The 27,447-nt window shown below is 38.9% G+C and overlaps 1 protein-coding gene across 5 annotated transcripts in view; it reads left to right on the forward strand.

Annotated features, from left to right (window-relative positions):
- Nucleotides 1–27,447, forward strand: part of PIK3CB (phosphatidylinositol-4,5-bisphosphate 3-kinase catalytic subunit beta) — a 92,714-nt gene that overhangs the window by 44,733 nt on the left and 20,534 nt on the right. For all 5 annotated transcript variants that reach the window (XM_042878240.1, XM_042878241.1, XM_042878242.1 and 2 more), the window contains 12 exons: nucleotides 6,073–6,247; nucleotides 10,674–10,859; nucleotides 13,377–13,602; nucleotides 15,149–15,372; nucleotides 17,448–17,630; nucleotides 17,889–18,059; nucleotides 18,951–19,028; nucleotides 21,904–22,155; nucleotides 22,778–22,874; nucleotides 23,769–23,899; nucleotides 24,490–24,543; nucleotides 26,464–26,652. In XM_042878240.1, the coding sequence (XP_042734174.1) occupies nucleotides 10,707–10,859; nucleotides 13,377–13,602; nucleotides 15,149–15,372; nucleotides 17,448–17,630; nucleotides 17,889–18,059; nucleotides 18,951–19,028; nucleotides 21,904–22,155; nucleotides 22,778–22,874; nucleotides 23,769–23,899; nucleotides 24,490–24,543; nucleotides 26,464–26,652 (1,758 nt within the window). In that variant the 5' untranslated portion in view covers nucleotides 6,073–6,247; nucleotides 10,674–10,706. The remainder of the gene's footprint in view (nucleotides 1–6,072; nucleotides 6,248–10,673; nucleotides 10,860–13,376; nucleotides 13,603–15,148; nucleotides 15,373–17,447; nucleotides 17,631–17,888; nucleotides 18,060–18,950; nucleotides 19,029–21,903; nucleotides 22,156–22,777; nucleotides 22,875–23,768; nucleotides 23,900–24,489; nucleotides 24,544–26,463; nucleotides 26,653–27,447) is intronic.

The following is a 27,447-nucleotide window of genomic DNA, read 5'->3' on the forward strand; positions in this document are numbered from 1 at the left end:
AGTGTTGTCCCATTCTGCAGTTCCATCATCCGTCAAGTCAGCAAAAGTCTTAAATTGTTGGATCTCAGGTGTGTGTTTTTCTTTACCATGCCTCCTTAACTTCTGGCTTTTGTGAGCTATAGGCTGAGACATCTGTGTCTCGTTTATGGTATGAAGAAATTTAGCTACCTGGCTGTGAGCTGTGTGCTTTGCTACCACATTCCCAAACCTTTAGATACTGGTACAACGTTTTAATTTGTGTGCTTCAGTTGCTCGAGATGGGGAATGTAATAGTTTTTCCTGTACCTTCTTTGCATCAGCTGTGAGATATCTATACGTTGTCGCCGAGGTTAGAAATGGAGGGAAATCCGGATAATTTTCTGTCAGAAGCTGATGTTACTCACGCTGCGTGAATGTCGTTGTACAAAGGCGGGGGAGCGCACGTGGCCGCGCCGTTAGAGCGTGCAGGCGGCGCGCACCTCCGCGCGCGACCGCGCACCGTGCCCCGCCCGCCGCGTCGCTGCAGCGCCTCCTGGTGGCGGCCGGCGTTCGCGACGTGCGGAGCCTCCGTCCTCGGGAGCCGTCGGAATTGGCGCTGCCGAGAGAGCTTCAGCTTGGTGCTGAGACCAGGAGCGGGGCCGCGTGGCTCCCACAGGGCCCTTCCGGCCTACATTGGTCTGTGATTCTTAGGTAATCTTGGTTATTTTTGGTCCTTATGATGAGTGGCCAGGGCTGCTTTTAGCTGTACTAACATTACTCTCTCAACAACAGAAATGTCGTTGTATGCAGTTTTCAGGAGTGTTCTTTTCTATGATATGGCATTATATTTCACGTTGTCTTTATAAATAAATGTCATGCTAGCTACATGAAATACATCTGGCTGTTTGCTTTGGGCTTGTGTTGGTGCATTTCTTTCAGTGCTTGTTCAGCTTGAGCAGCCCTGTTCATATGGCACGTGACTGTGAACCTTCATAGGGCTGACACTGACACAGGTACTGCAAGAAAACACACTGTGGTGGAAAGCAGAAAGTCAGGCCAAACGGATCTTGCAAGAAATGTACGCCTTCAGGGAGAATGTTTGGAGCTATGCATCTGCTCCACCTCCTTGCAGGGCATTTTTCTGACTTTCAGAATGCATGGCATCTCTGTGTTTGAACCCTAAGCATAGCCCATGGTGTGATAAAGCTGTGTTTTGGCCCATGCTCTCTCGTTTTAGGAGAAAACTCCTCACTAATTAATTTTTCATTGTTTTTAATTATTTCAGTGTAACCCCTCTTTCTAGCTGCATACAGCTTGTCTGCTGGAGAATAACTCTCTTTCTTGGAGGTTTTGATTGAAAGATCAGAACTAATTGAAAAGTGAATGTTGTAGTCCCTGAGTGAAGAGGTATCTATATATAGGAAAATGTCAATTTCTGGTCCTTTTTATAGAAAGAAGTTACCTAGCTCATAACTCAGATACGCAGCGTTTTAATAGCTGAAGGGAACGATTGGCTGCTGGTGAAATTTGATGGAGTAGGTCCTTTTATGCAATTTGAAATGAGATAAATAACTAACCATATACGCATTTAGATGCCTTATAGATTAAATAGTTGCATTTCCTTTCCTCTTTATTTACAGTGAATAAATAATTATTCTGAATGAGAGAACAGCCAAGAAAAAACTAGGGAGCAGAATTAGTATTTCCTACTTTTTCATTTGACTGTGAAGAATAATCTTGTACAACTCTACATAGAAATAGAATGTGCAGGGAGAAGTGGAGAGGATACTTGTTGTAGAATAAATGGATAAAATAACGGATTTTAGTGCATCTTTTCAGATTCATTACAGATGCACCCTATTATCTTTTGAAATAAAAGCAGAGCCCCACACTTGTTCACGTTCAGGTATGCGATCTGAGGAATTGCTTTCTGACCTGTTGTGTTGAAATGACCTATCTCTTCTAGGTTAAGTTTCAGCTCTTTCTCCTGCTGTCCCATCAATCTGCCCAGTACCACTTCCCACGTGCCAGCTCTGCTCACCTCTTTGCTAAGCTTGATTTTGTCTGCCAGGTTCCTGGAACTAACTGCCCCTGAGGTCAGAGCATTTTGCATATCTCTGTGCATGAGCTGTGAGAAACAACCCCATTCCTTTGGCATTTTGTACTCACTGTGGATAATATACTGCCTGCGAGTTGCCTGAAGTCTATCAGAAACACAAGACTTAAGTTCTGTTCATTTCTTTGGTTCATCATGAATAACTGTTGGCAGGAGCAGGAGCTCACTTTACTTACCTGAGTGCAAAGTAACGAGGAGTCATTTCCTGCTGTCCTCATTCACACCTGTTCTGGGAAGTCTTCTGCATCTGCAGTAGCATTCAGTGATGTTGTTCTCCACCTGTACGCTTGTTTTGCTGGAAAAAAATCTGAAGATAACAATTTCATTTACATGCCACTTTTGTAATTATACTTCAATTGAATCATAGAATAATTTCCTTGAGAAGTGGTAACCAGCTTGCTTAAAATTAAATTCAATTTTAATTTGAAACTGGTTAACATTTGCTTTTCTCCCCATTTCTAGGTCAAGTTGAAGTCAATTGCTAATTTATTTTGTATTTAGAGGTATTGGGTTTAAAGCAGAAACTCCATTCACAGGGGTTTTAAAATTCTGACTTAGTTCCTAAAGCTTAGTGCATACTGCCATGAGTAGAGCAGAGGAGTGCCAGTAAGTAAAGCTCCAGTGGGTGAACAGATGAAGTAATCAGGGGCTGTGGCAAAAGGCCCTAATAATTCTTTTTCTTTGTGGAAAGTTATCTGTATTTCATGAGGAGAGTGAGAGAATCTAAGCTTGGGTAGCTGAGAATCTGCCCTTGTTGCCACTGTGAGCACCGCAAGGGAATGGCATTTAAAGAAGGCCCTTTGTGCTTTTGATAGATATTTTTAGAGAATCAAATGGTGGTATTTTTATTCCGATTTCTAGAGGAATCCTGACTTAATGGGCACTTAATTTTCCACTCCGTAGGGCCAACTTATGTTGCAGTTGAAGTAAACCACTGGGAAATATTTATAGTAACACGTGATCTTTAAAAATAACTCTGCAGGATGACAGTAGATATCCTGAATTCTTCAAATCTTTGTTGTCGTAGATAATAACTATGACATTCCTGGGGTGGAAAATCTTAACTTTGCTAATTTAGGCAATTGCATTTGTAATGTAGTTGTTTGCATTTCTTTTTTAAATTTGTAAGCTGTTTGGACCGAAGTGTTCCTATTCAGTTCCACATGGCCTGGGTAGTGTGAAATAACATGGAATAAGAAGTCACACAGGAAAAAAAATTAAAGTTTATTACTTTGTCTGAAGAAGCTGTGGATGCTCATCCCTGAAGGTGCTCAAGGCCAGGCTGGATGGGGCCCTGAGCATCCCTGCCTGCAGCAGGGGCTGGAACTGGATGTGCATTCGGGTCCCTTCCAACCCAAGCAGTCCTGTGAGTCTGTGATGACTCTGTGATGACTCAAGCTGTGGGCCCATCGGATCCGGTGGCAGCAGCTGTGAAAAGGTGGCTATCTCAGTAGAAGAGGATTTCAGTTCTTCAGAGCCACCAACACTGCTGTGTACTGGGCTTCAGAAGAAACTTGAATTCCTTCAGATATACAGGGGGAGTTTTGCCTTTATTTGTTTATTTTACATCACCTCCAAAGTTTCATAGGACATAAACCCTCCTAATATTCTTATTCCTTTCCCCAGTGGTGCTAGATTCTTTTCCCTTATTTGCTCTGAAATGTTTCCTTCAATGTGTGCTCATCTTTTTATAGTGATGTTTACCTAGTTAGAAAAATGCTTACAAAGATTGTAATCACGTTGTGTGAGCGCTCAGTGTTTCCTCTGCTTAGACTATGTGATATGCTGCTTCTGCTGCCTAGAAAATTACTGTGGTCAGGTTGTTTTCTGGTCTGTTTGGGACAGTCAGAATCTGTTCAAACGCTGTTTTTGTGTGTCTGGATTGGGTGGCCCTTTTTCAGCTGCTTTCACTGCCACAAGGCTTTTTTTAAAGCCCTTTGGCTTCCATGTGATAGAGGGGCAGTAGATAAAAGGGCGTATTGACCTCAGCGATGGTCAGCTTGCAGTGTGCTTCCTAACAGTTGTAATAGCTGTGAAAGCTGGCTGAGCACAGTGCTCTCAGCTTTTACGTAATCAAAACAAGCGACTTTCTGCTGTTTGTCTTGTGCTCCTGTAAGTATTCAGTAGTGAAAACAAAAATAACTCAGGTTTTGTGTTCAAGAGTTTATTCTGTCACCTAACTGCTTTTAACCTGAGGAGCTGTAGGTATTGGTGCCCTTAAAATATGCCCTTGTTTGGAATAGTAAGCCAAGTGATGAGTAGATGAAACTTATTTCGTATGGAAACTGACCTGTGGCACACAAGTGGCTTCTGGCCCTGCGCTTCCCTTGGCTCGGTGCTGAGGGCAGCCCCAGGGCTGAGTGCTGGGAGGCAGTGCTGAAGGTGTCACAATGTATCTCCAGTGCTGGTAGTGGGTGTTTGTATTCCGCTTCCTTGCAACTTCTGTTGTTCTTTTTATTACAGGCCAGGACAACAGATCCAATGTTGCACCTGATCTTACTTTGTTGTTCATTTAGTTTGGAATAGAGAAATGAGCCTTAAAAATAAATGTTAGGGGATTTGTAGCGAGATGGCAAGTGTGAGGGAAGTTTCTAATTAACGTTGTTCTGTGATATTTCATAACTTGGCCTTTTTTATTATGTTGGATTGAGAAGAACTTACCTGACGCAGATTAATGTTGATTGTTTCTTATGAACCACGTGAATATGTGGGCAATTCTTTTGCTGAAATGACAAATTGCTTTAAAATGAAATAAAACTAGCTTTTTATCCAGCAGATGAAACAAAACCCTGCAGTTTCCTCTAGCCCTCTATCACTGATTCTTTTTCTTTTCCATATCTGTAAGCCAAGACAGATTATTTTTCCAGAAGACAACTAACCAACATTGATGTTAACACACCAGTTGTGCTGGATGAATCCCAAGACCTTTTAAATGCATCTCAGAGAAAATACTGTTTCACAGTTGAGGAAAAAGAAAGTATGGAGAAATTCCATGAGATGACAATGGAAAAAAGAGAAAATATAAAGACATGTGAAGCAAACTTTTAATTTTAGCCTGTCTTTCTGGACTGGAGACAATTTGAAATCTCTTCAATTAAATGAAGAGCTATAATTTTCCTCCATAATGTTAAGATTCTGTTCTCTACTGTGTTTGCTGAAATTCTGTATGGATTGCCATTAAATTTGTAGGTTGAATTTGAGGTTCAGCACTCATTCAGGTCCTGCCCACTCTTGTCTAGTGAAAACATCCAAGGGTGAACGCATCCCAGGATGGAGGTACACAGCCTCTCCAGACTGCCTGCTTTAGCTTTTGATGACCTCATTTAAAAACAAGCAAACAAAACAGCAATGGCATTCTAAAAATTCTGTGTGCACATTTTACAAATTCACTGCATTGTTAGTCCATATCTGGTCTTCTACAGGGCCTTGTGACAGGTTTGCTCTCTGAGCTTGCTAGAACTCTTGTTTAGCTCTTAATTTCAGGACAACCCTATGAAATCTCTATCCCCTTCCCAAATTCACTCTGTCCTTCGCATCTTCTCAATACTCAATCTTTGTGTCAGATATTTGCACCTTCTGTTTTAATCCCTCAGCATGAGCGAGGTAGCTGGTTGACACAGGTCAGACTGAGCTTGCCATCTCTGACAGCAATGATGTGGTGTCTTAGCAGCTCAGTGCCTTCTTGTTTCAGTCTCCAGGGAGTTGAGTTTGCTGCCCCTGATCGCACCTACCTTCTCCAATCTTATGATCTATTGGTCTAAATGATGACTTTCAATACATGAGGATATTCTGAACGTATGGGTTTTGTTCCTTGATATTATGTAATGTTCAGCAGTTCTGCTGATTCCTGTCTTGCTGACAGTTGTCCACATTTTATTTACAAAGATTGTGTGCCCAGGCATTCAGCCCTACAGTGCCACTTTTTGCTTAGGGAACAAAGCTGGCAACTCACAGATATACTGTGCATGCCTTGCTTTTGACCATCACCTTTCCTGCAGCCCTCTTAGGGATTAGTGAAGCAGCAGCCTGCTGATGCTCACTTCTCCAGCCACGAGATGATGAGACGTGCTTCTGCTGGGGGACGTGTGGGTGCAGCTACAAAGTCTCCAAGAGCTGTTGGCTTCTGGAATAAGACTCGGCACTAGAGCCATCTCTTCTGTCTGCCTGGATGTGGTAAGTCATCTGGAAACAAAAACCACAGTAAGACGAGAACAACGGCAACAAACGCTGTGCCTGTGAACACACAGCTGTTCTGGTTAGCTCTTAGAGCCTGTGGTCTGTCGGCCTTGAACTGTCTAGTTATCTTGTGATCGAGGTCACAGTACAGAGAAAAGACAAATTTTGTAACTTTCACATTGATTTCACAGAAGAAATTCTCATGCTCTGTGGGAGTCCTTATTTGAGCTGTTGAGAGGTATTTGTCTTGTGCAGGCATTTAATGTTCTAATTGCTTTTGGCTGGGAGTCCTTTCTCGCGGCTGAAGGCAGTAGGAGGTGTTGCTCCATGACACGTGGCTGTGCCAGGAGGTGGCCCTGCCCTGCACCCAGCTCTGCGTCACCACTGCCGCCTGTGGGAAGCAGCGTGCCAGCCTGCAGGCTCTGCTGGCTGGGAGCTTGAAAGAAAAATAATACCTAAATCTCGGCTGGCTCAGCTCTCAGACCTTGCTAAGAGAGGGCAGTGTGATCTTCTGTCATTTATATCCGTTGATAAAACTGTGTCCTGAGGCCGTAGTTATCTGAACACACCTGTTGTATGGCACTGTACAGACTTGATCCAGGTGCTAAAAGCTGATAGGGCAGTTCTTCCACTCAGTTTTAATGCTTGATGCATGCACCAGAGGCAAGGCTAATAGATGGGAGAACTGCGGGCAGTTGTCTTGGTTCACAAGTCTGATGGTAGGTCCTCTAGTTTTGTGCTCCATCTGGTGTATAAAGATAGAACTTATGTGCAATTCTAAGCTCAGAGCAAACTTACAGTTTGTGTGGGAAGTCTTGTGTGCTGTCAGCGCTTCGTATCTGTGACTTAAAGAAACAAACAAAAAAACACAAACAGAAACCACCAAAAACATTTGGTATTGAGGTTTGCCATATTAAGTTCAAGCAATCATTGATCAGATACTTGTTTGCAAGTTGGTGTAACAACTGCTCTTTCCCTCAATGGAATTTTACAAGTTTCTTATGCCTGTGTTGAAAGTTGGTGACTGTAAGCAGATCCTGTGGAACCTCACCCTTTGTGTTGTGTACATGAGAAGGTACTTATGGAATTTTTAAGTCTTGCTTCTTGGAACATGTTAAGCTTTCACTGGTACAATAACATGGTTTGAACAACTGTAAGTATTGTGGAACTAACCTAGAATGGGATGGCAATAGATACAGTCTTATGCTGAATTTAAATAGAAATTACTGATGAAACTTATTGCACATTAATATCATTTCAGCTCTGTAGAGGTGATACCAGTTTCTTTCACCACAGTGACCACAGAATGCTACAGAAAATAGACTGAGCACAGAAATACGTGCACACACGTATGAAAATGCTTCAGTTTTACATCATGCCAATGAATTTTCCTGTGACTGCTGTTTCCAGTTACAACAGAACTCTGGCAGAGTTACTGTGGGTAGAAGCAGCTGAATAATAACATCCCATTTAAAGACCCTCTTGTTACAGATACAGTAATTGATAATGAACTGTGCTCCAAGGTTCTGGGGGTGGATGCTCTGCTGTTCTAATAGTGTTGTGTGTTGCATTATGGGATGAAATTTTCTTTCTTTCCTTTAGACAATTTAAGAGATATCTCACCATGGTAAGCTTTCCACAGCCATGCATGAGTGAAGGGTTGGATTTGTAATTAATCTGGTAATTAAGATCAAGTATTTTCATTCCCGACTTGTTTTCATCGCTTGATCCCCCACAAATCTTGTTTTGCTTCAATCCAGTCTGACGCAGTTCAGTGATTTGTTATTACTTTAATTTTTATTTTATTGGAAATTAGAATCTTATGATAATAAACTGTTATTTGATGCTGCTGATGATAATAGGAACTTCCTAATTGTTGCTTCTATTGAGTAAAAATATTTGTACTTATGTATTTCTGCTTTCTGAAAGTTAGAGAGTTTTTTTTCCTGCTTGTTTTTAATGAAAACCCTGCTATCCTTTCATCCAGTACCAGCAGAATATGAAGAGAGCCACAGTAACAAGATATGTTGGCAACAGTCATGCTCCTGTAAGCCTTCAAATTGCAGTAAGGCTGAGGGGGAAAGCTTTGAAATGGGCCTTATTACAAAGGCAGAGGTTTGGGTTCCCACTCGCCCCCCCTCTTTTGGTACTGGAGACTTTCATCACCTGAGATTTTCCAAATGTAAAATGAATCATTCCATATAATTCCTGAAATGGAAGAGATGGAAAGCAATGCTAAAGAATGAGGCAGAGATACAGACAGCGTACATTTCTAGAGTGGTGATTTAGGCTGTACTGGTTTAAAAATGATCAGTAGAAGTTACCACTTACTGATGGGTACAGAACATTAACAGGCCGTGAGAAGTTACACTGCAGGAGCTGATTGTGCTGGTGGTGAATGGTGTTACTGCAGGCACGTTTGGCTTTGCCCTCAGCCTGCATGCTTGCTTGATTTATTTCACTGCAAGCTGTCCATATCAAGTAAAGCATTGCAGAGGCTTTCTAAGGTACTGCCTACGTATCCCTGCTGGCAGTGAGGGCCATGATGCATATGACAATGGATTATTTGGTCTAAAAGCCTACCAATAATAAAGAGTTTTGTGTTGAGTTGCATTTCTGTGAAATAAGCATATCTAAGAAAGTAAACTTAAGGAAACATTGACTCCTTTTTATTGTAAAGCCTGTATTTATTTGCTGGTGTTGAGCCTTTTCCCAAACAGAGCAATTCTGAATGAAAAAGGATAGCAATCTGGAGATGGAGGGGAATGAATCTTGGTCTAGCTTTGGCAGCCCTGTCTGCAGCAGGGAGCCGGGGCTCCGTGGTCCTTCAGGTCCCTTCCAACCCAGGCTGTTCTGTGGCTCCATGCAGCCCCTTGGTTATGACGTGGTCAGTGTCTCAGAGTTCTGTGGTGCATTCAACCGTGGTGTGCTGCTAAGATTCTGTGGTTGTTTGCTGTGAGGGGAAAAAAAAATAATGAGGTGGGATATGAAAGCTGTATTCATGAATGTGTAATGTGTCTGTTTGGGAGGTTTGATGCACAGCACGGTGATTATCTGTACTTCTCTGACATGACCAAGTGAAGCAGTTATGCAGTGTTTTAAGGCATACGTACACATGCTTAGCACTTGAGAAAGGTTTATCATTTATTAATGGCTTTTGCATAATGACTTAAAAGGAACAGCAAAGTGTTCAGCTGACTTCCTAGCCAGGTAGTTAGCAGCAGTGACTGGAGTTCATTATGTTGTTGTGCTAACTGCATTTTCTTGTTTCTTGAAGATGCTCTGTGATGCTGTGAACAGCAGCAGCCCGGGGTGTTGCTTACACCCTGCTGCTGTAGGAGAAGTACCTTCTGTTAAGCAGGAGTGGGGAGGGGATGGAGATGAGAAGGAGGGATAAAAGCTGGGGGAGGTGAAGGGAGAAGTGACGTTGCACCATGATCTGGTGCATTTTGTTGCTGTTGGATTTTGGTTTTGTTCTGCAAAGAACAAAAGACACTTTCTCTCATCTGGTGTTGTCCAACAAGCTTTAGGTAGAGCATTAATCTGCTCTGTCCTTAGCAGTGATTCACAGCAGTCTTTTACAGCACTTCTCATCCCTCTGTCAGCTGAGGAGCAGGGAAAGCTAAATACTTGAGTGAATAGTTTTTTGGGGACTGATTTGAGATGGATGGGAAAAAGCATCTTTATAGAGGAAATTGAAAATACAACGCTTGGAAGGTCAGAAAATCTAGTAGTACAACTAAGGGTAATGAAAAACGACCTGAAGTCATCAAGAAGCCAATGAAGTGCATTGCAGCAGATCATGCAAAAGCTTTTCTCCTGCCCTCAGTGGACGTAGTTTACACAGTGAGTTGAATTCAAAGGAGATCATGTGCTTTCACTTTTAAAGAAAGATGGAGATGAGTGTCTCTGAAGGGAAATGCCTCTTTCTAATAACATGTTGAAGATTTTCCTTCTCTGAGTATAGACTTTAAAGTTGAATTAGGCACTCTTTCCACATTTGTGAACAACAGTCATAAATTGGCTAATTCAAAATTGCAAAATGATGTATTTTCATATTAAATATTGCTATATTTCTCCAAGAAGTTTGTAGTGTTTCATACAGATAGCTTTAGAGAACATTCAAAATGAATTTCAGACTTTGTTTTAGCTAACTTCTGATTAGTCATGTTTTATATATTTTTAAAATTAAGTCTTAATGATGTGAACACTGCATGAGTGTTTTACCAGGCAAGTGCTCTTCCTATACTGAATGGAATTAATGAGTAGGACTATGTCTATGTGTTTGCAGTATTGGCATTTGAAACCCCAGACTTGGGAGCTGAACTGCACGAGCAGACTTAAGTAAACTTTCCAAAAGCTTCAAAATGTGTGTCTAATTATAGAAGGTTAAGTATACTGAATTTAATTTTTTTTTCCTAAGGCCATGTGGTTATGATATTGTTGAGATTCCATAATGCCTCCTGCCGTGACAGACAGCCTTGACATCTGGGCAGTGGATTCACAGATTGGTGCTGATGGCTCAATATCCGTGGACTTCCTACTGCCCACTGGAATCTACATCAACTTGGATGTCCCTCGAGATGCCACTATATCTCATATTAAACAGGTAATACCAAGTGGTCAATTAACTTACATTTCAAATGAGTTCTGGTTCTGATTTTCATGGGCCTTCTGGCAAATCAAGCAGTGAACCTGGGTAAGCATAAAAAAATTAATGAGAGGTGCATTGATAGCATAGTGACTGGTAGAGATGTATGTGTCTGGGGGTTTTGAATGTTTTTGAGCAGACATTGAGGTATGGAGAAGTAATTTCCCACTGATGGTTGCACTTCAGCAGAGATTAACGTGATTGCTCTGTTAATACTGAGTTGTTGTATCTAAACCTTTCGTTAATGTGTTATTCCTACACTGTGCATTTATTTAAAGTTTTTCTGATTAGTGTGGAAACAGGAGATGCTGTGTCTGATTTGATTGTTAATACAGAAGTTGTATATTGTGTTCCTGGTCCTTTTGTTTGACACCAATGGTGGCCTTATAAGCCACTGCTTAAGTTAGTGGAGAAGTGCCTTGTTGGGACATCACTTAAAGAGTGAAACCTGTGATTGATTTGCTGTGTGAGGGGTCTTTCTGAAAAATGGGTGTGAAAAATCCTTGTCTGTTTGTTCAGAGGAAACAATTTTCTTTACCAAAGAAGGGCTGTGACCCTTTTGTTTTGTTTCAAACGTTTTTAATTCTTTTGGGATGTGATACTGTGGATTTTATATTTCGAAAGACAGTGTTACAAACAGTTCATCCAGGGAATATCTTGTGTAATTCTAAAGGCATGGAATTAATAAAATCTGGTTTCTAAAATTCCAAGATTTTTTTAATTTAAATTTGAGCAGTGGATTCAATCTGTTCTTGTTTATGGAGTGCTTCAAATACTTGCCAGGGGGTAATAGCCATTAACAACAGAATCTTTTACGTTCTCTAAGCTTGTGTTCATAACACTGGTAGTATTGTACTTCCGTGCTGGTCTGCGTGTGATATAACATAGATCTGAAGCTACATAAATTCGGTGAGTTTTGCTGCGCTGTTTTGACTGTGAAAATGTTTGAAATAAAATAGATAAACAAGGAGCTTATAAAACTGACTGTCAAGACTGAGGGAAAAATTTACTTGCATTCTTATCGGAGCGTGTCACAGCAGAGGGACGCAGGCTGCGTTAGTGCTTTATGACCTTTTTCCACTGGCCCCTGATTTTATTTGATGAAAGACTTTCCCTGTTTTATCACAGCTACATTTTATAGAATTATTCACCTCTGTAGTTAAAAAAAAGAAAAGTGGTAATAGAATGTCTAAGCTATATACATCCCTGAGTTTAAGAGAATAAATGGCAGTGCTGGACACAGAAGTGAATCTTTGGAGGACTGGTGTGGTGCCTTCAGCCCATCTTCTGGGCAGTGCGAAGGACAGAATTTGGGTAGTAAAATTATTTGGAAGGGTAAAGGAAAGACTTCCAACCTAACCCTTACTGAGTGTGTGTAGCTGTGGCTTTTTAGATCCAGAAGTCATTGCTCTGAAGTAATTTCTCATAGCTCTGAAACGTTCTTTTCCAGGTCAATGTTGACAGTCCGGAGCAAGTGTTAAAAAAGTCCATCTGTCTTTGGCTGATTAGATGTCTTAATGATGCCTTGCTTTTTCACTCTGATTCCACTTAACTTTCTTTTGACGGAACATTCATGACCTCGTGTTTGCATTTGTCTTTCTTTCTTTGAAATGTATTGTTCATGGAACAATGATTTATTATTATTTTGTAAAGTAAAGCTGAGTTGCAGGTTGTTTGCTCTTCTTTCCTCTCACATGTGATGTAGGCGCATCATTCATAGCCGTTCTTTCTTTGGTACAAATTTCGGTTGTAGGATTTTAAGCCTATTTTGATCCACGCCATGCATGGATCTTTGCAGGTAGAAAGTTCAATGTAATTCCTTAATTAATTACAGTATCACAGAATCATTTAATCAATTCCTTAATAGGGCTTTTGCCCAACCAGGCCAATTAGCCTGGGGTCTGTTTATTGGAAGGCAGCCTTGTTTGTACAAATCTCAGAAACATATGCAGGTGTTTTCAGTCTGGCTGTAGTAGTTCAGTTCAACTTCTTGTTTGTGGAAAATGTGTTTTTCATGCAAGATTTTTGACACTGCATTATTGATCCTACAGTTCCTGTTTCAGATGAAGTTTAAGAAACAAGTGCATAAAATGTAAACTTTTAAAATTTAGACAAAGTTGTTCTCACCTTTACATATATATTTATATAAAGACGGTTCTTTTTACCTACAATTTTGATTTCTGCTAAGAATGGGACATAGCTTACCTTGGTGTTAGGTGAGGTATAATCTGCTGTGTAAACATTCAGTACGCTGAAGCTTTGTTGAGTGCTGCATGGGTGACTTGCACATTTCGGTGGCCTGCAAATAACTTACAAATAAATTTACCTGGAGCTTCTGCAGACAGCAGGGAATTTGACATGATTTGTGTTCCTGCGTGCTTTAACCTCTGGGATGTTTCTGCACATTAGTTGCTGATTGAAAACAACCACAAGGCAGATACTAAAAACAAATCACTCTTACTGCTTTTTTCCCAGCTGTTATGGAAGCAGGCACACACCTACCCACTCTTCCATCTCCTCATGGAGATTGACTCCTACATGTTCTCATGTGTGAATCAGACGGCTGTACACGAAGAATTGGAAGATGAAACACGGAGACTTTGTGACGTCAGGCCCTTTCTTCCTGTCCTTAAACTGGTGACAAGGAATTGTGATCCAGGAGAAAAGTTGGACTCCAAAATAGGTGTCCTTATAGGCAAAGGTAATTACATTCCCTTTTCCCTGTATTTTTTTTTTGGAAAACTTTGTTTTATGGAAGCAGGTCTTATTTGGGCAGGTAATGGGAAAAACTTACAATATTTTTCTTCTCCTTTTGTCTCTGACAGAATTTCTCTTCCTCAGTACTGATGACATTTAAAACAATTTTATGTACTAAAGATGAACATTTGTAAGTTGATAGATGCTACTCTCTGTGTTGTAGTTCAGCATATAATTACTGTGTTGTATAACTACATCAGGCAAGAGAAAAAGCCTTACCTCATTAGATAAGGGGATTAGATTGGGAAAATAAATCTATAATATTATTGCTAAGTGATGGAACACTTAATCCCTGAAAGTGTTACCACAGGTAGCCTAATAACAAATTGCACAGGCAGAGGAAACTAGGAGTTGTTGTTATGAGTTTGGTATACATGATTTCTGAGGTGGTTAACAGTATGACTCTTGGCTTTGCTCTCCATTGTGACGCTGATTTTGAGCAAACAATGGGAAGCTATTTTTAAGGCTTTCACAGTAACTTGCTCTTGAAGTTATTTCAGCATTTTCATCTTTTAAATCTACTGTGGTTATACAATAAAGATTGACGGGGTCACGTGAGGTCATACCTCTTGTTTTCAAACAATGAACCATTGTTAGCTCTTTTATAGAGACTGCAGGTTTTGTTTTGATTTCAGCAGTGTGCTGTCTGCCCATTTGTTAAAGCCAACAATGGGAGCAGCCAGCTCACTGCTCAGACATACTCTGACAGGTTCTGAGAGATTCACATTCTTTGATTGAATATTTCTCTTTCTGTGCTTATAAACGTAGTGTTTTGTTCTCAAATGGTATCTGGTGCTTTGTGTAATTTGGACAATGTCCATCAGTTTGGGAGAAATGAAAAAACGTGCCCACCTGCAGATTCTGTGCTTCCTGAACTTCTTTACGGACTGAAGAATCCACATTCTTTGGGGACTCTCTCTATGTATTCTTTCTATATATGTTTTGGAAAAGGAATTTTATTGGACTCGGATTGGTTGAACTTTCAGTCCTATTAGCTTTATTTGAGTAGAAGGTTTATTTTATTCACAAGGAGATGTCAGGAACAAATGTATCTATTTGCAGATCAATTATCCTTTTTTTGCCTTTTAAACAAAATCAAAAAGATGTCATCTTTAAGGGGGCAGAGCGGGGGAGGCGATGATGTAAAAACACCCTGATGTATGGTTTTTATGCTGCACTTATGGTGCTGTGTTTGCATTTGCTGTTGTGAGGGGACTTAAAACTTCCCGACTATTTTGAAAGCAGAGTGAGGTTGGATTTTCCATTTAATGTTAAGCAAGGAATTGTTTCTTGCTGTTCAAACACCGAAGGCAGGTTGCATGGGAATTGTGTAAATAACTCTGAAAGTCCACTGATTTACAGGGGGATGTGGAACTCAACTCATGTTTGAGCAATCATTTTGGCTGGAAGATCTGAATAAAATCACTTACAGAACCTTTCCTTAGAGATATATAAGTGAGGTATTCTTTTGCTTGCTTGAACTTTTCTAGGTCTCCATGAGTTTGATGCCTTACAAGATCCTGAAGTGAACGACTTTCGAGCTAAGATGCGGAGAATCAGTGAGGAGAAGATTCAGTCCCTTGTGGGTCTTTCCTGGATGGACTGGTTAAAGCACACTTACCCACCAGAACAGGAACCTGTTGTGCCAGAGAACTTCCAAGATAAGCTTTACAGTGGAAATCTTGTAGTGGCTATTCATTTTGATAACTGCCAGGTAGGAATGGATGTTCATCATATTTGATGTACTGTTCTTGATTCTGATCTGAGTTAGAATGAGGTTGACCAAATGAGAGAGTGAAATAGATTAATGTTACCAGGGTCCTTGACTTTTGAAACAAAGTATGGAAGCCAACCAGCAGTTGTGAACTCAAGTCAAATTACAGTTGTACTCTTTTCTGCTTTTAAAATTGAAGTGTACAACTCTTATGTTTTGTATTATTTTATGTTCATTTAAACCTAAAACACACTTCAGACCCTTTTGGTCAACTACTATTTGTGTGACTTCACTAGGATTTGATTTTAGGCCTGAGAGATGCTGAATGGGGAAGAACCAAATTCAACAGGGTTTTTCTGTTTGTGGTTTGTTTTTGAGAAATAAGTATAAAAAATCAAAGTTAGCTTTCCCTCAACTACACATGCATAGAGACAAATTTCACACTAGCTGGGATTTAAAATTAGCACAGCTTATTTTTAAAAAAGATTTTTTTTAATGGTAAAATTGCTATGTTTCTACTTCATTCCTCATTTTTACACTGTGTACTTCTTAATGGTGAGGTGTCAGCATGGGAAGCCTTAGAATCTCAGAAGAATGTAATAATAGACTGTATTTGCTGTCCACTTTGACCTTGTTGTTAGATATTGATGTTCTAATGATTAAGCTAATTTTATTTGCAAAGCTGTATTGTTTCTATACCATCTTCATTAACACTAAGAAAAAATTATAATCTAAAGTTGTAAAATTATACCTGGCTTTGGAAGCACTAAATGCAGAGAAGAATATTGCATTTGGTAACCAGTACCACTGTCTGATGTGGGATACATAGGAGTTTTTACAAAAAGAAACCTCACAACTTTTCCAGTTGTTTACAGCATAGCAGAGGACTTGTAGTTTTTCAGGAACAATGGGAATATCTGTTTCAGTCAGCTTTTGAGGAAGGCATTGTGTGTAAGTATGTGTTTGATATAAAAGGAATGCAGAAGTTGCTGTTGGTTCAAAATGCATTTGCCTGCCTCTGTAATAGCTTGGGCTCCCAACATTCCAAATATTTCAGATCTTCTGCTACCAGTTCTGACCTTCAAAGCTGCTAACAGTTCAAATTGGAGCTGTTTTTTAGGGCACTAACCTCTGTTCTGGACTACTTGCATTGAGTACTGTAAGACAACTTGGAATTGAGTAGGAAATTATGGAGACTGCTGCATCCTTCCAGTAGAACACTGCAAGAGTGAGAGGAAGAAATACTAAAGTATTTGTTGATAAGAGTACATGAGGGATCTGTAAAACCTATCTAAATTGGCTTTGGAGCAAGAGAGAGAAACTAATCACCATTGCTGTGATGTGCACACATGTAAAAATACTATTTTGAATTAAATCAGCCATTGTAGGACACCAGGTTTCTGGGAAGGAAAGGGTTCATTCCTGTGTGCCCACTGTCAGTTATGGTAAGAGAAGCAAGCCTTTGCTGCTCAGAGCATTCTGAGCAGGGGAAGCTAGAAATACGAAACTCTTTTTGCCTGACTTTGCACAGTTAGATTTTCTTGCTTAGCTTCTTACTTATAAACTTCAACAGAAGTCAAAGTAATGCAAGTCAGACAACACTTGGTTTGTAAATAGCTGCTCTTAGTGTGCTTATGTGTTTGTGAGTGTGTGTGTGTGTGTGTGTGTGTGTGCAAAAAGAAACAAACCCCAAAAGCCATCAAAACAAACAAAAGAACAAACAGAACTCACTGGATCAGCCTTTCCGGAGCAACATTGTAGATGGAGGGAGAAGAAAGACTTCACAAAAGATCTTCTTTTACATTAGGAATAATGACATTCAGTGCACTTAAATCTTTTTTCCCCCAATTAAAAAAAAAATTGAACTAATTTCTTTAACTTTTTAAGACTGAAATAAAAATGACAGATACTATGAAAAGATTTGATTAAAATTTTTCTTAAAAAGTGGAGTCCTTCCACGTTGTATGCCATGGATGTTGCCTGCTATCCCTCTTTTCTTCACTCCCTTCACATCCCTTCAGTCACAGTCTGACTATGAAAAGTGATATCTGGTCTTCCTGTTTGTGTTTTGTTAGGATGTATTTAGTTTTCAAGTGTCTCCTAACATGAATCCCATCAAGTTGAATGAACTGGCAATCCGAAAACGTTTGACTATCCATGGAAAAGAAGATGAGGAAATTGATCCTGCTGACTATGTGCTGCAAGTTAGTGGGAGGCTAGAATATGTTTTTGGTGATCATCCGTTAATTCAGTTTCAGGTATGCCAAGCTCTTTGGAGCTCATGGTAATCATTGCTCTCTGGAGCTTTAGCCAGAATTTCACTTTGTATTGTGTGCCATTGCATAGTGAACAAAGCTGAACAATAATGTTCTTCCTCATGCCTGCTCTGCTCTCCCATTGTAAAATAAGTGTGCGTCATTTCCTTTGTAGCTTTGCAATATATTCTGATTGCTTTGATTTGAAAGTTTTTGCAGAAATATTCTGTTAGTTTCTCATTCTTTTCCATGGGCTTTTAGTATATACACAACTGCGTGATGAACAGGACTCTTCCTCAGCTGACTCTAGTTGAGTGTTGCACCATAAAGAAAATGTGTGAGCAGGAAATGATTGCCATAGAAGTTGCCATAAACCGAAAATCATCCAACCTTCCTCTTCCCCTGCCACCAAAAAAAACAAGAGCAACAACTGTAAGTTAATGTGAAGAGTATCTGACATCCAAAAGGAAGAGTGAATTGTGCAATGTAAATCACAGTGTCTGGGATTTCTGCTGTTACTTCTGTTTTCCAGAATAGGTCTCCTGGGTCTCCTCAGAGCCTTCTGTTGCTTGCTAGTTTTACATCAGGAATAGCAGGCCTCACAGCTTCTTGGATGCTTTCCTGTCCTCACCTCCCCCTTGCTCTCTTTTCCCTGATGCCCCAGAAAGATCCACTGTCACACTGTCTCTGCTATTGATTTTGCTTCCAACCAGAAGCCAGAAGAGTGGATAATAATCTGTTACCAGCAACTCGAGAACTTACTGCACAGAGCTGTATTCTCCAGCTTCAGCATATGTAGGCTCCACTGGCTTGGACAGTAGTGATCTGTGGTTTCTTGTTTTAGCCCCCTCATATCTTGCATGTTTTCACTTCAACTATGGCAACTTTTGCTATAAGTCTAACTTTTAATGTAGTGCTTCCTTCATTGTTAAACTTAGCATGGCCATATAACACAGTTGTAATTTGTGTATTGTTATTCTAAGGAATGGGGACAGGCTTTGTTCTTTTAATTTGTAGCTATATATTCAGAGCATTAATGCATTTGAAGGGTTATTATTAATTGTCAGCAAGTAGTATGCAATGTATTTTCTTCTCGCCCTCCCTCCCCAAAATCTTCAGCCCGGTGTTTTTTCTGTCCTTTCCTTGTGGAGCATCCGAGATGCTCTTGTAGTTATGGGAACCAATTTGTTTTTTAAGATTTCAAATTCATATTTTTTAAAATGTCCCATTTTGTTTGTATTTATGGCTTCTGCTGAACATGTTTAGCTTGTAAAGTAATTATGCTGACTAAGAGAAAACTTACATTTTTATTTCCCTTCTCAGAGTGTATGGGACATTTGCAGCCCTTTCAAGATTATTCTATTAAAGGGTAATAAGCTAAATACAGAAGAAAATGCCAAAGTAAGTAATTTTGCATAGTTTCAGAAGACACTCTGATAATAATTTTAATGCTTTTCTACATTTATTGAACTCGGAATTGAACAGGTTTCAGGTGAGCAAAAGTGTATGCATTATTGCTTAATTGTATCATTAGTATTGCTTAAGATCTTAATTCATTGCTAAAACTGTTGCTGTATTGCCTGAAGTTGGATACGTGCATTATGGCATGCCTTGTATGCTGGCATGATGCTTGTTGGCCTTTTTTTCAAGTATCTGTAAGTATTGATACAAAATAACCTTATTCAGGCCAAACTTCCCTAAGCGTCTGGCAAGCAAAAGTAGATTAAATATTATATGTTTTCAATTGGAACTGAAGATATTTTTCGTAGTCCAGGATAAACTCTGTGGGTTTCTAAGCATGGATTGTGTGCTTCTATACAATCTGTCTTTTATTTTCTAAACATGCTGCACACACAAAAGAAGCTGCAGTATCACTTCCTGTAAAATGCACATGAGTGGGCTACTGCCTGTGTTACAGACCACAAGCTGTTAACACGTGGGGAGTTTTTGCACAGTTACTTTAAGACCTTACTTACTTAAGACTTGTGAAGACTTGTTGTGAACAACATTGATTTCCTTTATTTTATTTGAGCAGCAGTTAATTAATTAGGTCGGAGAGAAATTCAGTTAGCCATTGAAGCTGACTGATGCTTTATTCGTGATAGACATTGCATTGTTTTTCTTCAAAACTGCTGTCATGATGTCCATGTGCATTCAGAATATGTCATTGTACTGCATTGCTAAATGGGCCATGGCTACAGATTTGACATATAAGCAGTGTGGCTTTAGAAATGGATGTCTGCAAAACCAGGCATTCTTCTTTTCTTGATCTGAACTGTTATTCAGCTAGTTGCATTTTCTTCTTAGCTCTACAGTCTGTGGACTCTTACAGTTTTAAAATGGAAGGGGGAAAAGAAGATGGATTCCAGAAGCATCGTAGTTACTAGATATTTTTTAGTACATATGAAAAATGAACTTTTAATTAATTTCAACGTGACTCTCCAGAAAAAATAAAATATGTTGATCAGAAGCTTGAGAAACAACAAAAAATGATAATCCTTCAGAATTGGTACCTGTGGAAACTATCTGAGGAGTTTTTAGTATTCTGAATGCATTTTCAGTCTTGAAAACTTAAATTTGCCTTAGTTATTCAGTGTCATGCATTAAATGTAATGTAACCTTTCACACTTGTGCATGTTTGTCTGCATTGTTTCTCTGTGCTGTTATGGAATTGTGTCACTGTAGAGAATGTATTTGTTTCCCATTCATGACTTCTTAGAATGTAATGTTTAATTGGCTGCTGTTGTCCAAGACAGTACTCAGAATACCAAACCAGTATTTTGCTGAGAGCACCAACAGAATTCCTATGTGCAGTGTTTGTAGGTGGAAACAAAACGTCTGTCAGATGTGAGCTGCATTTGAGTATTTTTACTTAGAACACCATTGACTTTGTTCAGCTGTTTAACACCCAATTTTCCAAACACGTGACATTTGAAATGGCATTTTGCCTTGTTATTTGGCTGTGCCTTTGTTACACACAATTTCAGTAGTAAAAAGGAAACATCAAAACAAAAAGAACAAAATTTAGTATCCAATCCCTTATTTTAATCAGGAATGGAAATCCTAGAATTAGGAGTGGTCAAAGGCTAGCAGTGAGCAGTGCATTCCAGGTGTATCCAAGCTGCTTTGTTATTATCACATTGTACTTGGTCACTTATTGTCTTTCACTACACTTACTTTCTTCCACCAGCTTTTTATTGTATTATAAAATGAAAGAAAAGTCAGGGAAAACTGGGGCCATGCAGAGCTTATAAATCAGATGTCAGGATATCAATAGTATTGAAAGCTATGCAAATATGAGTTTATGAATCTGGTTTTAAATGATTCAGACAGACTTTAGAACATTTACAATAGATGACAATCTACAATGGATTACAATCTATGAGATAGCTCTGAATCAGCAAAGGAATGTGGTGTAAATTCAATTGATCGTGCAGTAAATCTCCAAATGGATTAGCAAGGACCATCTGATGACTTGTTTCAAATGAGCTGTGAACCAGTTTTAACCACTTCTCTGGTATCAGCCCCAGTATTTCCTTTTGGACGAATATAATGCTGCAATCTGTAATTACAGAAACATTTTTAAAAAGCCCTGTAAATGAAAACAGGAATTTTGACTGTGTGTGTGAATATATACACAGATGGTTACATGTAAGTATGTACATGTACATTCATAGTCTGTTTACATCTTAGATTTCCTGAAGTAAGATTTCTTTCCAGCATGCTGTGTTTCATTGATGTTCATGTAGCTGTTCTTACCTCACATGGGCTCATAGTGGTGAAACGTGACAAAAATAGGTGAAAATGAAGTTTATGACTATCATTGGGACTCAAATGTCTTTAAATCGACTATTTCCTTTCAGTGATTGATTATGTTTGGAAAAAAATTGTTACAATATAGATATGCAAGTTAACTGAGTCAGTTTAACAGTGGGTGTTCCTGTGGTACCTGCATCAAGGAGTGTAACTCACCGCAGGGCGTTCTCCAAGACCTGATACTTGTGTTATGAGTGCAGCCTCTGCATCTGTGGCAGGAGGATCTTGCACAGAATGATCAGATGGGGCATTGTTTGCACACGGTCTGTTGGTGCTGCTGGGCTGCTGGCAGATGTTCTTCGGTGTGGCTTCATTTAATCTGTAGTAAAATATCAAAATTGTTTGTTATCAAGTTAGAAATGTTGATTAAACATATGTATCTTCTGGGTTATATTCTGTGCAGAATTCTGTAGGTTCTGTGGCACGTCTTAATATTTCTTCTCTAATTCCCTTAATGCAGGTTCATGTTAGGGCTGGTATTTTCCACGGTACAGAGCTCCTTTGTAAAACCATTGTAAGCACAGAAGTATCTGGGAGAAGTGACCATGCTTGGAATGAAGTACTGGAGTTTGAAATAAATGTCTGTGATCTACCAAGAATGGCAAGACTCTGCTTTGCAGTCTATGCTGTGATGGATAAGATGAAAACTAAAAAGTCAACTAAGTCAATGAATCCCTCCAAATACCAAACCATTAGGAAAGCAGGAAAAGTGGTAATCAGAATTTTTTTTTCTTTTTTTTTTTCTTTCCTTTTGTACCTCTGAACTATATATAACCTGTTTGGTAATCATTATATAATAATATAGATAATTAGATAATTATAAATTATATTTATTTATAATAATAAACAATAATTAGAAATCTTTTGTTGTCCTCACTTCAGTTTTCAAGAATACAAAATGAAAGATAAAGGTACTGAAAAAGTATACATGTGAAGAATTACACATCCTTGTACACAAGGGTACAAAAAACCCTTTTCCTGCTTCTCAGATGCTGAAAAGACATGAACGTTTTGATTTTAAGCAGGTTGGCAAATGACTACTTAACCAATTGTATTTTAAGATATTAGTTTTGTTCTCATCTCTAGAACTCGAGATGAATTCTGATGGGGAAAAAATGTGAGCATCTGGGTTTGTGTTCAGAGAAATGTCTGTTTTTAGGCTGGCAGAGTGGCTCCTTAGAACTAAGTCCTATTGTCTCAAAGGACCCAGAGCACATATGAACACTATGCTCGTGTTTAATTGCTTTTCTGAAAGAGCGACACTGAGATGAAGAAACCCCACACTGAAACCCCTACCATCTTAGTTTCTACATAGAAACTCTTTCTGTTAACAGCACTACCCCGTAGCCTGGGTAAATACCATGGTGTTTGATTACAAAGGACAGCTGAAGAATGGGGAATTCGTACTGCACAGCTGGTCATCATTTCCAGGTAAAGTTTGACTTTCTGTACTTGTATTTGAAATATTTGACATTGAAGAGCAGTATCAAATAGAATATTGGCTACATGCACGTGCAATTTTCTTGTCATAATTTCTTTGCTACATGTACTTTTTTATGTGGGAAAAATACATGAGGTCTTACTGTCTTTCATGAAAGTACTGTTTATCTGACAGGAGGACAAATGAGAGCTTGCTTGAAAACAGCATTTCAGTGTTCTGAAAGTGTTACGTTACAGAAAGAAGATCACTTGAAACTAGAGATGCATACTTAAATCTAGTGTTATCTGGTTGGGTTTTTTTAATGCATTTTAAGTTTCATTTGCTTACTTGTGCTATGTTTTAAACTCAGTAGGTGAGCTATGTTGTATGTGACAATGTTGGAGACTGCAAAACGTGTGAGTTAGAATTTCGTTTTTGAGAATTCCTTCCCTGGAACTCTGATCAGTAAAACAGTCTGAAATCTACATGTTACTCTTCAGTTAATTATGAGAATTGCAGTATTAATCTGGCTTTAGTGTTGGGGGAAAAAGCTCAACGCTTTTGACTCTTTTTCATGCTGTTTGATATGGAGGCAGTGTATGTGTGGGTTTACAGAGACTGATGTTACTGGGACTGAAGCTGCATTTAGGGATTTGGCTCAGGGTAGCAGTATCCAGGGTTCCTTTGATGTTACATTTCTTCTGGAAGGAGAAAATCTTTTATTTCTCCTTTTGTGATAACCCAGCATCTGTGAATACAGAATGTCTGCAGTGTTTATGCCAGAGAAGCCTGCACTGGAGAGGTGCTGTGCAGACCACTGTCAGTCATTTGGACCGAAAGGCAGTGACACAATAAGATTATTATCTTTTTAAATTTAATGTTAATTGTTCTTGCTAACATTTTAGATGAGCTTGAAGAAATGTTAAATCCAATGGGAACTGTCCAGACTAACCCTTACACTGAAAATGCAACAGCTTTGCACATTAGATTTCAAGAATATTCAAAACAGCCTATTAACTACCCTCCCTTTGATAAGGTAAGATGTGACAGAGTGGTCAAGAATGCTTGTATGCAAATAGCTTTTTCTTCACTTTCAGCTGCTTTTGTCACCGAATTTCCCAACTTTCTGGAATTGTTTGAACTTGCAGTATATAATAATGTCAGTGCTCTGCCTTCAGAGTCTTCAGATAATCTTTGAAGACGTGCCTTTTAAAATACTCTTTGCATGCTGTCTTGAGAGTCAGCAGCACAATCACTTCCCAATACCAATGTTCTTTTAAAAAGCTAAACTTCTGTACAACACTGGAAACCTTCACATTTTGCCTGCCTGTGACTGTAAAGATCTATTACTACTTTGTACAAATGTGTTACAATGTTTTTCAGAATGCTTATCTCCTCTATGAGCTAAATTTTTTTTTCAAGACTCTTTGTAGTGTATAAAAATGGACTGGGAAGTCAGTGCAGTAAACTCTGGTTATTTGTTCCATAGAAGCACACGTGATTCCTCGTATCTACAATATGATAGTGTTGTAATTATTTAAAAGATGGTAAAATCTACTTATCTTTGATTATTTCAATGGCAGATTTGTATTTAAATCTGAGCTGTTTTAAAATGTCTTTTTGCAGATACTTGAAAAGGCAGCTGAGATTGCAAGAAGCAGTGATAATGCTGCGATGGCGGTAAGCGACTGCTAAAGGCAGCACTTGAACCTTGCTTTGGGGGGTATTTTCTTCTAATCTTCTGCATCAATCCAACAGAAAATAATACAACTGCTTGAATAACTATAATTCTATGGGCTTTATTTGCTTGCATAATCCACTTTGTTGAACTGCATTAAACACACTCTCATTCATTCTTTTTCAATATACTTTGGACTTCTGAAAGAACACCTTGGTTGTTTTTCATCAAATAACTCAACTGCTATGCAGACTCTTTATGGATTTGGAACATAACAGAGCTGAGGTTTCCATTAGAGCTGGAAAGCATTCCTAGGGTGCATAAAATGTTGGGCAACTGCTCAGTTGGATTAAGTATGACAATTTGCCCGATGGTTGGATGCTTCCAAAGAAGTACTCTGATAAATGATCTTTAGTCTATTAAAAATATTGCTTACGTATGGGTATTACTTGCTCTTCTTCAGAATTCACATAGTTCTAACTTGACAAACTTCAAAACAATCACCAAAATCTGAAGGTGTTTTCTTTGTATCATTTTTTTACTTTTGGGAAAAAATTCATTGTAAGCATGCAGAAGGTTCTAATTTAAGAAGGTGAAGCACTGGGACTTAGCAGCAGTAAGAACTGCATTGTGTGTAAGAATACAGCAGTTAGTTGAAAAAAGGTCAGTGAATGCATAATGTGATTGGGAAAAGTGAAAGCTCACTACTGCAGTTGGTATGAACTATCTGGTGTATAAATAATTGGAAATCTGAAGTAGCAGAATGCCACTTTATTGTGAAGACTGGTTTTTTGTTTGTTTTGATACAGAAACATAATGTTTACATGGTTTTACTACTAAGCCTTTGAGTTCAACTAATTATTTTAAGTCTATTCACATCCAAGGAATTTCTACTTGCAACAAAATACTTAAAATGCTTCAGCACCACATTGACGCTCATCCTTTCCAGGGGGAGCTGAACAGGTTGTGTGTATATCAGGTGTAGTTTTGTTAGCTGGAAATCCTATGCAGAATACCATACTTTAATGGTAATTTTTTTTCTGTTATCAGTCCTAGTTGACTTTTACTACAATTTCTTCTCAGCTTTACTTTGATTTTTTTCATTTTCCAGTGATGTAAAGACCATTTGGCCAAGCTCTTAAAATTATGCTGAAACTTCCATTGGCTTTTCTGGTAAAGATGGCTTTAGTATTAGAAAACTGAGATATTGCTTATCTAAATATTACATTGGAACTAGTTTATTCCCGTCAACTATTGCATCCTTACTCAGATGCACCAGTTACTCATCTCCCATTAATTTATGGAATTCTGTTGTTGCTGATATTATCACTTTAATTTCCACCCTTTCACTCTCAAGTATGGCTCAGGAAAGGAAGATTTAACTTGCAAAGATGCTTTCATGCAGACTGATGTGCAGAACCAGTACTTACATCAGTGTTTCAGAGAGAACAGCACGTTGTCTGAAAGAGAAAGGTCTGGAAGAGAAGACAGAAGTGTTTCTTTGTGTGCTTAGTAAATATAGTTACCTTTGGTTATTGTTGGAAAAGTGACTTTTGGCCTTTAATTAAAATATATAGATAGATAGATAGATACAGGTGTTATAGATATATAGCATTTACTCATTTGAAAAACGAAAAGAAAAATATATGCATCCCAGCAAGTGTTTTCCATGTTGGATTGGAATACAGAAATATTGCCACCTAGTGTCCTTAATTCTGAAGTTATTTTTCAGGAACTTGTGTGCGCTGAGTTTTGAATGACTGCTGGGTGCAGTTCTTAGAGCAGGTTTGGCCATCTGAAGGAAAGGCTTCACTGTCATTCCCTTCTATCTCATGTTGTTCTTGGTACAGCATTTCCAGTACTTGAGCTAAAATCTAAGAACCCTACTGAACATACCAAAATGTACTTCTGTCATTTTCTAGGGTCGAGGCGGTAAAAAATTTTACATCGTGCTAAAAGAAATAATGGAAAGAGATCCTTTATCTCAGCTCTGTGAAAATGAAATGGATCTCATCTGGACTCTGCGATACGACTGCCGTGAAAATTTTCCACAATCGTTGCCAAAGCTGCTGCTCTCCTTAAAATGGAACAAACTTGAAGATGTTGCTCAGGTAAGACAGAAGGGGAAGATGGTGTAGAAAATGTCCGTGTCCCAGGATAGGTAATTAAACCTTGCTGAAGCAGACATTCTTTGTTGATTTATTTGAGAGGGACAGCACTCGCTCATGGTAGGAAATGCCTCTTCTCATCATATAGAGTTTGATCAAATATTTGTAGTGATTGCATGCCTGCTTCACAGGGTGGTTAATAGTAACATAACGTATCACTGTATATGGATGGGAGGTTTTTTGTCTGATGGTGTACACAGCAGGTTGGGAGGAACAAGAAAGATTTCATCTGGTGTGAACACTGACAGTACTCTAATGCAGAAACCAGCACTGTGTTGTACAGTTAGATGTGTATGTCCTGCATATGGTTTTGTCAGGGAGGAATGCAAATTTATTTTGTCTGTGCCATGAGCACTGCAGTAACAAAGTACAGCACCCAGACAGTCATCACTCCCTTGTTCTTCTTCACATCCAGTCTCTTTCTTGTTCTTTATTAATTCCATTATGTGCTTCTGAATTAATTGTGCACTTTTAAAAGTTGTCTGGAAATATGAGTTGTAGACATGGAAGCATTTATTGTTTAGTCATTAAAATATGTGAAGAAAAAGGCATTCTGATCACATGCTGGGGGCTTTAGAATATAGCCTAATTATTAAAAAAATTGTTTGGAATATGGATATTTTTGACAGCTCAAAAAATCCCTTAAATTTGAGTATATAAAAAAGAACGTATAAGGCAATTTATTTAAGCTTGTGGTTGAAAATACATAATAATCCTGGTTATTATTGTGTTATTTTG

The sequence above is a fragment of the Lagopus leucura genome, unplaced genomic scaffold (genome assembly GCF_019238085.1).
Source record: "Lagopus leucura isolate 7727_CA_CO unplaced genomic scaffold, USGS_WTPT01 Super-Scaffold_100021, whole genome shotgun sequence".
In the NCBI taxonomy this organism is placed as follows: Eukaryota; Metazoa; Chordata; class Aves; order Galliformes; family Phasianidae; genus Lagopus; species Lagopus leucura.